This window comes from Sylvia atricapilla, chromosome 13 (genome assembly GCF_009819655.1).
Source record: "Sylvia atricapilla isolate bSylAtr1 chromosome 13, bSylAtr1.pri, whole genome shotgun sequence".
Taxonomy (NCBI): Eukaryota; Metazoa; Chordata; class Aves; order Passeriformes; family Sylviidae; genus Sylvia; species Sylvia atricapilla.
In genome coordinates this window covers 3,426,405-3,439,968 of record NC_089152.1, presented here as the reverse complement: position 1 = coordinate 3,439,968, position 13,564 = coordinate 3,426,405, and the positions used below count along the sequence as shown (strand labels likewise).

The window sequence follows — 13,564 nt, the reverse complement described above, 5'->3', positions numbered from 1 at the left end:
TTCTAATGCTGTGAGGATGCTGACCACGAGAACCACGGATTGAGGTATCTGGAGCTCTGAGCAGTGTGGCTCCTTTCTGGAGTGAAGCTCCTACCTTTGACCACTCTGAAGCCTCCCAGATGGACAGGCAGTCCCGTCCCTCGCAGCTCTGCACCGTGGCAGGTTTGTTGCCCAGGCAGTAGAGGTCCCTGGTGTTGACGTAGGTGCCGTTCTGCAGCTGATACACACAAGTGACCTCCCGGTGCTGCACACCCTTCTCACAGGTGGCAGAGCAGGGGCTCCAGTGGCCAGTCACCCACCTGGGAAGGAGCCAGAGGAGAGATGTTAGCAAACTGTTGGAATGAAGCATCATGCTTCACTTAAACCCAGTGAGAAGTGGGCAGCTCTTCCTGGATTTGGGGGTGCTTTGATGGCCCTGTGCTGTTGTCACCCCGAGCTCACTGGTCCCCTCTGGGAGCTGAAGTGTGTAAAGCAGGAGTGTCAGCATGCAAGTGACTATTCCCTCCTGACCCCACACGAGGCACAACCCCAAACTCTGCATCACTCCCATTCTCTGCAGTGGGGCTGGGGTTTTTTTCCCCTCAGATAAAGATAGACTTGTCTGCAGACTGTTCTGCAAGACCATTCCTTGCAAGTGCTGGAAGCACCACAGCAGGGCTACAAGGCAGTGCATAAAGTGTCTGAGAAGGATCTGAAGGAAAGGACAATTTTTTCTGAAAGAAAAGCAGCATCAATCTTTAGCTTCCTGCAATCTGTCAGTGAGGAACATGTTCTCTGTAATTACAGGCATTCCTGGATGGAGTGAGGGGCTGGAGCAATAACTGTGCAGCCACTGAGCACCAGAAGGCTCTTACACCTTTCTCACCAGGCAATTGACCTTCTAGCCTGTTATTCAGGACTGTCATGCAGATTAGTATCCTTACACCATGAATCTTTTACTTGTCACCCAACCGTGGGCTGTCTATTCTGGTAAGTGGCCCAAACATGACTTCTCAAAAATAAGTCTGCTCAGAAATACTATTTTATTCTGCTGGAGGCTCCTGTAATCGAGGTAGAGGAATTTATTCACTACATTTCTTTTGAAGCTGTTGAGTGTTACTTCTCTGAAATAAATTAAACAACTGTTTCCCATCTTCCCATTCCTGAAGAGGGGAAAATCAGTTCAGCACCATTTGTAGAAACACCTTCACCTGCTGCAATTGTCACGAATTAATTTGTAAATGCCATGACTGGTGTGACAGCACTGATGACTGTGCTTACAGTGAAGGCAGAAGCCATTTGGTTTGAACAGGACTGGGCAGACTGGCCACCTGTCTTTTGTGGAACAAGGCCCTGCTCAAATGTTCCTGTGCATTAAAGCAGTTGACCGACACGTCTGTGAATTTCTGTTGGCTAAAACAGCTGGTGAGACACCAAACCTGTTTCTCCAGACTGCAGTTTTGGTGCATCTCTGCAGCCCAGGGCTTGGTATTTCTCTCATGGAATGGGAAAATGTCAGCTGGGAAATTGAATACTAGGGCTGAAAGACTGACAAAAATAGCCCTGAAGTGCAGAAATCAGTGCTCGAGAAAATGAATAGCCAGGCTCCCTTGGAATCAGCTGGGCTCTGCCCTCTTGGAGCAAACATGAGGGAATTATCCACTTGGGGGAAGGAACCTCCTGACAAAGGCCCAGAGGGGACGAAATGGCTGTGCTTTATGAGCTGAATGTGAGTCATAAGGCTGGGAAAAGGTTCTGCCCAGGCTCCACTCAGCTAATATTCACTTCAGCACTGTGCTCTCACTGTGATCTACAGCTACTGCCGAAAGAAACAGAGAAAGGGGCTGAAAGCAAAGGAGAAAGATAAAAATACGTTCTTGGCAGAGGCTGGCTGTGAGCTTGCACTTACGATGGGCAGCACACAGCATGCCAACTATTTCCAAGATGTTTTAAGAAGAAAGGTTATGGCTTTCCTTTTAGGAAGGAAAATTCCTTTCTAATTTTTTTGTTTGTTGCTCTTGTGGAGGGGAGAAATCATCTGGTTTCTACCCTCTTTGCTGATCTCTAGTCAGTACCAGCACAGACATGACAGAGTGTAACTACAAAATTAGCACAGAAAAAACAAGTGTTATCATCATGAGAAGAATGATTGCACAAGGAACGAGGTGAAACCCAGGGCACACAAAAGATGTGTCTGGTGAAAACAATCTCCATCTTTTTCCTTGGAGAGGTTCAGCTTCAGCCACCACCCGCTACATCCACTCCTGATCCCAGCCCTGGGTACAAACCCACGTAGGGCAGTGCTGGAAGGGATCTCTGAAATCTCACAGCCCACTCTGCCCTGCTTGTGATAGTCAAAATACTTAGAAATTAAAGGCTGTTTTAAAGTGGTGGTTTTACTTTCATATCCAGGAGACAAGTGACATTAAATGTCTGAATAATACTGACATGTAAAGTAGGTTATATTCAAAAGCACCAAGGGGATGATCACTTTGACCACTAAATTTCATCCTCTCAGTGAAATCTATGCTTGGATCAATGGCTTGTAAAAACAATCTGGCAAACAAGTAAAAGTGAGTCCTACATACAGTCCTGGCAGTGCCCTGAACCCCCACAGTTCCCCCAAATTCTCCTTCATAGGCAGCTGAAAATATTGTATTAGTGCCTGTAACTCACAGGAACACTGCAACTGTATTTCAACAATGTTCACTACCAATGTGGAAAGACAAGGGATTTATGAATAAAGTGATTAAAGATGAAAACTCCTGCCAGTTCAAAATTTTTGGAAGGAATTTGCAGCAAGATATTAGCAGAATTACTATCTGCAAGTAATATACATACAGGGGAGAAAAAAGTGATGTGCAAATAGTATCCCATTATGGTAACTATTAAATTGTCCCACAGGCAGATTTTTGTCTCTACACTGTCATTACACCTTCTGAACACACCTGAGTGTTTAACAACAAGACCTACTTAGAGGGCGACTTTCTTTTAAAAAGGGTAGCTATTTTCTTATGGCATTGTCAAAAATAACTCCAGTGTTCTAACTCCAAACCCCAGGCAGGCTCTGTATTATTAACTAAGCCAATTAACTGCTGTACACTAAGCCCTGTGTATATCATATAAAGCATTTGGCTTCCAGTTACACTTTAAGCCTGTAAACTGATCTTAAGGATTGCTTGACACCAGAGTTCTTTGCAGTTTGGTCTTTCCCTCCCAGGTTATAACCTATCTTCTGTGGGACCATGGGAATGCTCCAGCTGGGGTCTCTGAGAGCCTCTCTTTTTGCCAACAAGCACTGATTTACGTGACAAACACACTCATCTTTCTCACAACCACAGGGATGGCTTCATCCCTGCTATTATTTTTTTGTAATCTTACCTCTACAGAAGATTCAAGAGCTAAGTGATCCCTGCTGGTGGTTAGATACAGGAAGAAAGTGATGAGCTTTTAAGCAGAGATTTTACCCCAGTCAGTGGCTGTCTTTCTAGCTAAAATATGCCCAGAAGGGTGTGATTTTCAAAAGCTTCAATAAGCTGGGATGGGCAGGACGTGCAACCTGAGAGGCCTCCTCTAAATCTTTGTCTTCTGAGTCTTCCTCAACCTCTGACCTCTCAGTATCTCTTCTGAGGAATTGGGAGTTCTTCTAATCAGCTTTGGCAACACTCATCTGGCAGGCCCCTGGAGCAAATCTGAAATATCTTTTGGAGATTCAGTTCATCATTTGATCTTTCTATGGTCTGGATTAGTCATTAACCTTGAATTATCTACTCTACCCACTTGCCTAAGACTCCCACATTTTCTAGGAGAAAAAATGCTTGCAGCACAATGTACATAAACCCAGGGGAGATGAATGTCTGCAAATGAGGGCTTGTAGCTAAAGATTTTGGGGGGAAAAAAAAGGTAGGAAGATAAAATGGATCAAGGCTGAAGGATGGGGGTGAGAGAGTGCAATCAAAAGACATGAGGTCACTTTTCAGAGATTTCCAGCTTCTTATAACATAGTCATTCCATCTTCTGATGTAGGTAAGTATTGCAGCCCATCCCCTGTTTGTTCCTGCCCTGAGCCCTGTAGAAGAACAGTGTGTTCTCTTCCACTAACTACACATCTCTGCCACGTTCACACATCCCCTCACCACCTACAGGGCACTTCTGTTGCCTTCCCAATGCTACAGTGACATTTATTTCCCTGCTTTCACAGTAATAGCTTGGATATGACCAAACACATTTCTGCAATAACACTTTTTTTTTTGTTATTAAACCTGTTTTTTTAGAGCTGGCTCTTACCTACAACCACTTTAGAGCCTGTACTACTGCTGAGAAAAGCATCAGAGGAAACTTCCTACAAAACATGTCTGAAAAGGTCCTGTGACAGAAACATATCTAAAGCCCTGTAATCTGAAGGTTCTATTTCTAATAGATTTTATTGAAAACCTTTTGACTTAATGCACAGGTGATGATAACTCGATGCCCACTCAGCACTGCTTGATTTTAGCACCAGTTTGTGATGCAAAATCATGTCAAAATCTCTCTTAGTTTTCTGAGGCAACTGAATGAAACTATGGCTCTACAGATTTAGGCAAAACTCAGACCAACTTTCAGCAGGGTCAGGCTTTTACAATGGGTAATTTTAGCAAGGAGAATTGGAAAAGATTTCTGAGAATCAGTCATGTGGAACTGACAGATATACTTTGCTTACAGCTGACAAACCAAGCTCATGCTCGGCTGTGTAGAAGAAAAGTCTCTTTACAAATGGAATTGTGTTTTCCATAAAACACACACACACACACTGCTGTTGGACTGTCCTCTGCCCACACACTCCTGAAGCTCTTCCCCACCTCTCTGCTGCACTGGGCTCAAAACAATCAGGTGAATCTTGTCTTTTGGGAACAGGTTGTGCCACACCCAGTCACTAGAAGGCTTTTTTTTTTTTTTTTCTTTTTTTTTTTGGAGGAAAGTACAAGGAATCTAGTAGAATAATACAGCTGCTGATGTCGAAAGTAGGACTCCAAGACTAACATTCCTGTCTGATTGCCTTTATAAACAGTGCTCAGTAATTTTCCAGTACAGTAGTCATTCTGCTAACAGACTTGCCAACTTTTACTCACACAGGTTTCTTTTTTTCTTTAGTGATTATCATTTTGACAGCTTTTTTCTTTCCCCCACCAATAAGATCTGCCATGGAGCAATGTTCTATAATTTACATACACCTTGGGGAGTTCTTTTTTTTAATGGAAGCCATTGTATTCCCTCTCCTCCTCCCTGAGATGAGCAGATCTCTGTTTTGCAGGGTGTGGGGTTGGTGTGAGGAGGTGTCCTGCTGGCTGGCACCAAGGGACAGAATTTCTGCACTCTTAGAGCTCCTCTGCAGTGAGTTTCCCCTACCCACCTCCATGGCAGGGATAACTTTAATGGGGCAATTGGTTTCCAGCTCCATTCCCTGCCTTTCCAGGAAGGCAGTGCCTTCTTCTCCCACACGATGCAAACTGTGAAGATCATTACAGCAGGCAGCAGGAGGAGTGGATTTCACAATTAAATATTTTGCTAGATTATCCTGCTAATCCTTTTCTGTGGCTTAGAACTGCGCTTGGCCTGAAGAGCCTCAAAACAAAGCAGCACAGATCAAGTAACGTTTTAAAACAAGGCAATGGTCAACCACAAGGTTGGTGAGTCAAACACTGCACTGGGAAAGAACGTGATGGGAGCCAGCCTGGCTGTTTACACCAAAGCTAAGGGACCTGTCTCATGACTCCGTGTGGAAAATAAGGCCAAATTAACTCCTGCCCTAGCAAGTCATCTTGGATTAATTGATATAAATGCATTTAGCGTTTATGATGTTACTGCATTGATGTAAATGCATTTAGCAGTAGCCAATAAGCACTTTCTATTCTACACACTCTGTTCCCCAGCCTTCTCTGCCAGAATTGCTCCACTGAGTTGAGTTGCTGGATTTACTGGAAGATACAAGCAAATTGTCTTTCAGTGGCTAATTAGCCACTGGTTGGTACTTGATGAGCTGCCTACAGCCTGGAGCACAGAAGTTTTTGTGTCCTTTTGGTGAACAGGATCACAATCAACTGATCTGGGCCCCAGATGTGCCCACAGCAGGACCTCAGCCACCCCTCACAGAGGTGCCCAGGAGTGTTTTAGGTTTTCTGGTCTGCAGAATTTTGGCTTTTGCTGCTGCAAGGCCCAGGGGAGCCCTGCTGCAGGCAGTGCCCCTGAGGAGCTGCCACCAGAGCGCAGCATTCCCTGCTCCAGCTGGTCCAGCACAGTCCTGGCAAATTCATTAAGCTCAAGCTGATTCTGGAGATCCCAACTCCAGCTTTGGGAAGTACTTCAAAATGAGCTCTTACGTGGTGCCTCCTTGGATCAGAGGGTGCTAACATTACTATTGATGCCAGATTTCCAGGCTAAAATGAAACCCTCCCCACGGCTGCTCCTTCTTTTCTTTTTTTTTTTCATGTAACCAAATCCAATGCACATCAAAGATGTTTCTCAGCACAAGGCACAGAGAAGAAGGATTTGAACCTGTTGGTATTAAACCTTATGGATGATAAATATTTGTAGAGATTCCAGAAGAGCCCGACTGCATTAATGAAAGGACTGACCCATTTGGAGCCATTGAATATCCAGCTCAGCCCCTTCAGTTAACAAACATCCACATCCCTCCAGTTTAGTGCAATTTCTATACAGCTCTGTGAGTAATTTGCTGACATTCTCATAGTTTTCCATTATATTTCTCTCCCTAAATCCTGCTATTTGCAAGATTACCACTTCACAAAATAAATCTGAAATTGTTTTGCTCCCCATCTACCTGTGATGAGAACACAAAGAAATGGGGTGCAAATAGCCCAGAAGCAGGGAGACAGACTGATCTCTGTATTAGTCTGATTTCTTTATTCCCTGCCTGCTACACAGAGCCCTGTGAGAGGGATATGGTGGAGTCTAGAGGGACTTTCAGTCAGCAGGGTCACATGGATACACGCCCTGAGCTTAAATCAGACCAGAAATCAAAGCAATGGTCACTATCAACCATCACACACTGAGGCACCATTATTTTGGCACTCCCCAGTCTTTGGACACGTTTCTGAGGTGCTGAGCTGATTGGGGCCTTGCTGACTCTTAGAACTGGCTTCATTTTTCCCCAGTGGGCACTGTTGTGGTGTGTGAGCCCTTGGAGAGGCTGGTGCTGGATTCCAGCCCACGGATGGAAAAGTGAACGGGAAGGAGAAGAAAGAAAGAAAGAAGGAAGTGAACCACAGAGCTGACCTCAGTAACGTGCCAGCTTTTAGAGCTGATTTGGAGGGCAACAGTAATCAAGGGCACAGTGGTAAAAGGATGCAAGGTAGGCTTCCTCCAGGCAAAACTCATTGGCTGCATTTCTCTGACTAAAATAACTGGTTTTCCAGACAAAGGAAATGTGGTAGATTTGATCTGTTTGGTGAAGAACTCTTTTTGCTGCATGGGAAATGCTTACTGGTGACATGCTGGGAAACATAGATAGAACTGTAATTCATACACAGAGGTGAGAGCTGGCCTCCCATCTACCTTTAGTGCTGCAAAGGAGTATCAGGTACGAAAGGAAGTTTGATCAGTTACTAAGGGGCTTCCTGAAAGGTCTGTCTTGCATTTGATCTAATTTAGTATGCTCATTAATGACCTTGGCACAAAAAAATAAGAAAACTGCTGAAAAATTGAGGAAAATGCTGACAATACAAAGCCTAGAAGCAGTGTCAATGCCTCAGAGGATTAGGATGTCATACAGGAAGAACTGAATAACCTTGAGTACTGCAATAACAAAGCTAGGATGGAAATAAACAGCACACAGTGCAAGGCTGAGTGCTCAGGGACCAATAACAAGTGTTTCTGTGTTAAAGTAGGGTTCATACAATGAAATAAATGAGGAGGAAAACATCTCAAATGACTTTAAGCCACAAATATGATGCAGCCATGAAAAAAGCAATAAGAAGTTAAAGTAATGGATTTAGCCCAGAAAAATGATGGAAGGAGGAGATACAATGGTTTGTTGTATCCTGTGGCAAACAGCCCAAGGCAGAGAGGAAGGGAGGGAAAATACTGTCTAAGAAAAGCAACAGAGCTGATGCAGAAAAAAAGGGCTGAAAAATGACAACGAGTAACTTAGGCTGGAAATAAGAAGATTCTGACCCACATGAACAGCAAGGTCACAGGAGAGCCTTCTAGTGAGGGAAGGAGACTGTGGAAAAAGCTCAGCTTACAGAAAGGAGTCTAAGATATGCTGCTGGTGGTAGCAGAAAACTAACCCTTGGGCTCAGAAGATATTTCCAAGTCCTAAACAGTGCAACTAAGGGCTCGGGGTCTCCTGTGGTTTTCTGTAGATGCAGCCAGGGATTTCTGCCATTTATGCTGCTGTTCAGCATCCACAGAACACCAAATATTCAGCAAATATGTAAGAACACCAAATATTCAGCAGTCCCCTGAAAGGACTCAACCTCTCCTAAAATCTCTTACAGCAAAGAGGAGAAAAATCACCAGCGTTTGCACACAGTCCACGACAAGTCCAACAGTTGGGGAATTTCATGTGGTTTTGGTGCTTTTCCTGCGTTGGAGGGGAGCAGTTTCATAGCCACAGACCCAACCACGCACGCAGAAGTGTGTGGCCACTGGCCGAGGTGTGTTTTCAGTGAAAACAGCTGATGTGATCTGTGATTTCTGAGTGTGGTGCCAGCCCCAGGGCTGCCTGTGCCGCTGTATTTGGGTTGGTGCTGGAAGCGACCCATCCGCGCCGCATGCAGGAATCCAGATTCCATCTGGTTACTGCGGGGGTTTTGTAAAAAATATCTAAAGAGCTAGGCAAAGGATTAGAATAAAGAGGTGCTAATAGGGTGCAGTTGGGACAGGAAAGGAAGCTGTAAAGAATTTAATGGAAAAAGAGGGTCAAGGAACATAAAAAATAAAATAGGAAGAAAAAGAGGCATTTTTTTTAAAAGGTGAAAGAGTAACAATAATAAAGAATGAAAGATTCTTTTATTTTTGCCAGTTTCAACAAAATCCTCAAGAAAATTCTCTTTTCTGACTTTTAATTTTAAAACATGTCAGTGTATCCAATCAAGTTTTAAATCCTGCTTTGTTTTTCTCAGATGCTGGGTTGCAGTTGGAGAATTCCAATCTTCTCCTTGGCCTCATGAACATACTGTCCCCTGCCCTACATTATTTGGCTCTCCTGAGAGGTGGCTGAAGTTCAAAGGGATATATAATTTACAAAGCACTTTGGGATCGTGCTGGAAGAAAGACACTGTTATTAATAACATACCCTTTTTTCCTCCTGATCACTTTATAAATGTGGGTAACTATTTTTTTTTTTAATTTTTATTACATTCTCAACAGCAACAGCCTCCCTCCACTTAAACAATATGATCTCACCTCATCCCAAAGACTTTGCAATCTAGCTTATACATGGATTGAGAGAGGAAACAAAGGGACAGTGTGGGATAGTGAATTAAAGTCACACAGCCCATCCAAAAGTGAAACAGAGACTGAGTGTCCTGTGACCCAGTCCTGTGCTGGCCCAAAGACCCCTCTCTAGAGATAAATACTCTGAAAGGTGATTCTCCTAAATTTTGAGTGAAAGTGCAAATGCAATTCAAAATGCACAAAACAGAGCAGGTTTACTAGAGAAAGGAGAGCATTGTTCCTTCTTCTGAACTCAGGTGAAGGGCTTAGGTCTGAGTGGAAACGGGAAAGGACCTTATTGTAACAAGATGCTACAATAATTTTACTTGAAACCCTAAAACAAATTCAGGACTCATAAAAAAAGCATTGACATGGTGAAAGAGAATGGTTTCTTTAAGATGTTCTTGGTCAGAGAATATGCTAAGCATGCATTTCTAATGTCTGGGTGGGCAAACGCAAGTGGAAATTTAAATTCTACAGAGGCACAGAGAATGTGCTTCTGAAAATGTTTCCAGTTAAAAGCATGTTAAGTGTGAAAGTGTAGTCTACACGGAGGGAGTAAGGGAGTGTGGTCTATCAGATCATCAGCAAGGATTCTGTGGCCTTTCCAGGTTCTAAGCACATTCGGTGTCTGCTGTCATTGCTCTGAAAAAAATGGGCCAACCAGAGTGTCCCTGTGCCAGAGCTCATTGCAGCTGGGCAGAACTGTGCTAAGCTGAGCCCAAAAACTGCCCGGTGACTCCACAGAGAAGAAGTGAGACCTTGGAACAACATTAAGGGCTGGACCCAATTCCCCAAAGGAACAAGGAGTACAGGAGGAGAGCAATCCCTTCTCAGGAGGTTTTGTGTGATTTAACCTCACCCACTGTCACTGCCCTGGACAGGCAGCAAGGCCACGGTGGGAGGGCACCAAAGAGAATTCCCAGGGGCTCAGGGTCATGGAGATCCCTCAGAGCACACTGTGGGTCTCAGGGCTGTGACAGACCTCATGGCCACGATCTCCCATCCTTGCTGGTAGAGGCAGAAGTTGCCCATGTTTTCCAGAACTTTTAAAGTTGCTTTCCTTCATCTCTACCACCTGGAACCTCTCCTAGCCTGCCTGAGCTCATTCCAGTCTACTCTCAACAGCTTTCCAAAAGGTCTGGGAGAAATACTTCATGCCAGAGCAGCAACACAAGCAGATGCTTCTTGTTTCTTTCTGAGAGGGTGACATGACAGAAATCCCAGCCTCACTGGACTTCCTCATGGAAATGACAGTTGTTTCCTCGAAGCCATCGGGGTTTTGGCTCTCCTTACACACCAGGGTATCTCATTATCCTTTCAGTACTGCAAGTTGTTCAGCCACAGTATTGTACAGCAGCAATAACAGGCAGTGCAGACAGAAACTGAAACCTGAACCAGCCTTCTTGATGGATGAGCTGACACTGCATTTCCCTGCTCCAGGGCACTTTAATCAGAGTGCAGATCTAATTAGAAGGAAGTGTGCTATTTGTTGTTCCCCCCATTGTTTCTGCCAGCAGCATTAGCTTTGTAGGTGCATTTCCCTGGCTTGTCTGATTATTCAAGATGCAGGAGCCAGTGGGTTGGTTTGAGGATGCATTTTTAGGTATTGCTCAACTTTATCTGAAATTGATTTTATCACAGAATATTCAGAGTTGGAAGGAACCCACAAGGATCATTGAGTCCACCTCTGAAGTGAATGGCCCATACATGGATCAAACCCCTGACCTTGGTGTTTTTCTAACTACTATCAAGACTGGAGTTTCTACACTACAATGCTAAACATCACTGCAGAACAAGAGGTTTTTTTTGTTAGCAGACAAACTGAGCAAATTAATTTACCTTCCTGTCTTTTGTCATTTTGGCCAGAAATGTCTTCCTTTAATATAACACAGATCAAAATTAATTCAGCTAAAAGTGCTTGCCAAATTAAAAAAAAAAAAAAGGATTTTTTTTTCTTTTTAGAGATCTCTAATAACTAATGAGGAGAAAAGCACCCTTACTAAGTAAAGCATCTAAAATGTGTTTTATCATAATTTAATTTCTTGACATCAGGGTTTTTGTAATACTGTTTGACAGTTAATCAGACCCCATTCTGTGCTGATTCAAAAAAGACAAAGGTCAGATATGCAGTCACTGTACTCGTCTAGCTTTATACTGTAAGTTGTTCTGTCTCCCAGGAGGCAGCCAAGGGGAAAAGAAAACCATCCCCAAACAATGCATGAAGGCAGCCTGCATGGAATCTGGCCTTACTGACCACAAATTAAATGGGCTTTGTCTGAGGTAATGAAAATCTGACCTGCTCAGCAAAAGGAAATGAATATTACAGCTGCTTACTGTGGCTAACAATGTGTCCCAATACTTTGAGCCATTTTCACTGTGCTCACCAGATGGAGGCTTTGGAAAGGGGCAGTTTCTGAAGGAAAAGGATATTGGTTTTTAGTGTTTTTGAACTCCTTACCGTGACTGGCAGGGGTGTGTGTTACATTTCCTGACCTGGGGCTCGGGGCGGGTCACTCGCTGGCAGTCACTGTCATTCACCAGAGTCATGGTCTTGTTAATGATCCGAGTGCAGGACACGATGGTTCTCCTCTCACCTGAAAGCCAAATCAAAAATCTGAACAAAACCATATCCACTTATCAACCAAAATTCAAAAGCTTGGGGCTCCCTGCTCCCTCTATCAGATGTACTCTACCACCTCTGCAAGAAATCTTGTTCTTCACTTCTGCCTGACCTTTGTACTGGCATGTTTTGGGTTGTTTTTTTTTCAGAAAAGCTACAAATCTTTCCCCAGTAATCACGCAATTGACTGTTTCACAGGAGCAGCAAGTTGGGCTTTCTTCTTCTAGTGTTAAAGTGGAAACGAGCTTTAAAACAATTTGTTTTCATTTCTGGTTCCTCCTCCACAGGTAGCTGTGCCCTGTCATCACCTCGGGCAGATGTGCTGAAGTCACAAAACCTTCCAGCCCCTTGATAATGTGACTGATAATGACAGGACAGCTGCCTCCTGCTGCTCCCCAGGCAGGAAATCAGGATGAAAGGGAGTGACCGAGGTTCAAGAGTCATTAACTGGGCTTGTTTGTATCTCAGAAAGAGAAAATAAAGTCACCAAAATAAATTATTTCTCATCTTCTCCTCCTCCAGGTCTACTGCTTTAAAATCCTTGTGGCAGGAGGCATCTCAGGAGGAGCCAGCATTTCTCACATAATTGTGCATCAGGAGTTTCATCCAGTGTGGACCTCAGGGTCCAGCCCCCACGGAGTGGCATCAGGAAAAGCCGTGCCACAGGGAGCATGACAGTGACCAGATGTGACAGGGAAAGTGCCACTCCTGCACTGTATGACTTTGCCTTACTGCTAGTTATTCTGGTTTCTAAGGTTAGCTTTCTAACCCTGAGTCTGCGTCAGATTGAGTTTATTCACCATCTGCAGCTGATAATAAAAAATAACTCATGTTCTGTTAATAGAAAATATGCAAACATCTGTATGGAAAGAAGAAAGGCCCTTCTCAGCTTGGGTAACTAGCAAAAGCACTGGGCAACTAAAATAAAAGACCAATTATCAAGCTACTACTGGTGGAAGCCATGCTAGCAGATACTGATGTGATTCAGATTAGTAGCAGGCTTACAACAAAAATCAGAAGAACAAAAATAAATTTCCTTTTCACTCATGTGAGGGTTTAATGGCTTAAAAATTATTATTTTAATGCACAAGTAAAAGTGCCTGGTTTAAAGTGAGTCCTATTTACAGAAAAAAATCAGTAATTTCAGTGCACTGAGGGCAGTGAGCCTGCAAATGTGAAGATGAGCTCTTTCCTTCTGTCAAGTCACATCATAAATAACTGAGTCTGCTGGTGAAGACAGACTGCCCAGAATGCTTGGAAATGATCTCTTTTCCTCAGGGAACAACCTACTTCTTCCAGCACTGAAAATGCAATGGACAGTGTCTGACAAACCAGTCTCTGGTTTCACAGCATCAGCTCCCCCCGGGGCTCCAGCGGATGTGTCTGGGCACATCCAGGGATCCTCTGGGAAAGCAGCTTTGCCATGTGCTCCTGGACTCCCAGCACAGAGTCCACCCGGCACGGGAGCATCTGATGCAGATCTCCAGGAGCTGCGACAGCAGCAGTGCCCTGGGGAGGGAAGTGCCT

The 13,564-nt window shown here is 44.0% G+C and overlaps 1 protein-coding gene across 1 annotated transcript in view; it reads right to left on the bottom strand.

Moving 5' to 3' along the window:
* ADAMTS17 (ADAM metallopeptidase with thrombospondin type 1 motif 17) overlaps positions 1 to 13,564 on the bottom strand; it is a 154,833-nt gene that overhangs the window by 20,749 nt on the left and 120,520 nt on the right. Inside the window, exons 20-21 of the mRNA XM_066328254.1 lie at positions 11,876 to 12,011; positions 95 to 299 (exon numbers count right to left, since the gene is read on the bottom strand). Of these exons, the coding sequence (XP_066184351.1) occupies positions 95 to 299; positions 11,876 to 12,011 (341 nt within the window). The remainder of the gene's footprint in view (positions 1 to 94; positions 300 to 11,875; positions 12,012 to 13,564) is intronic.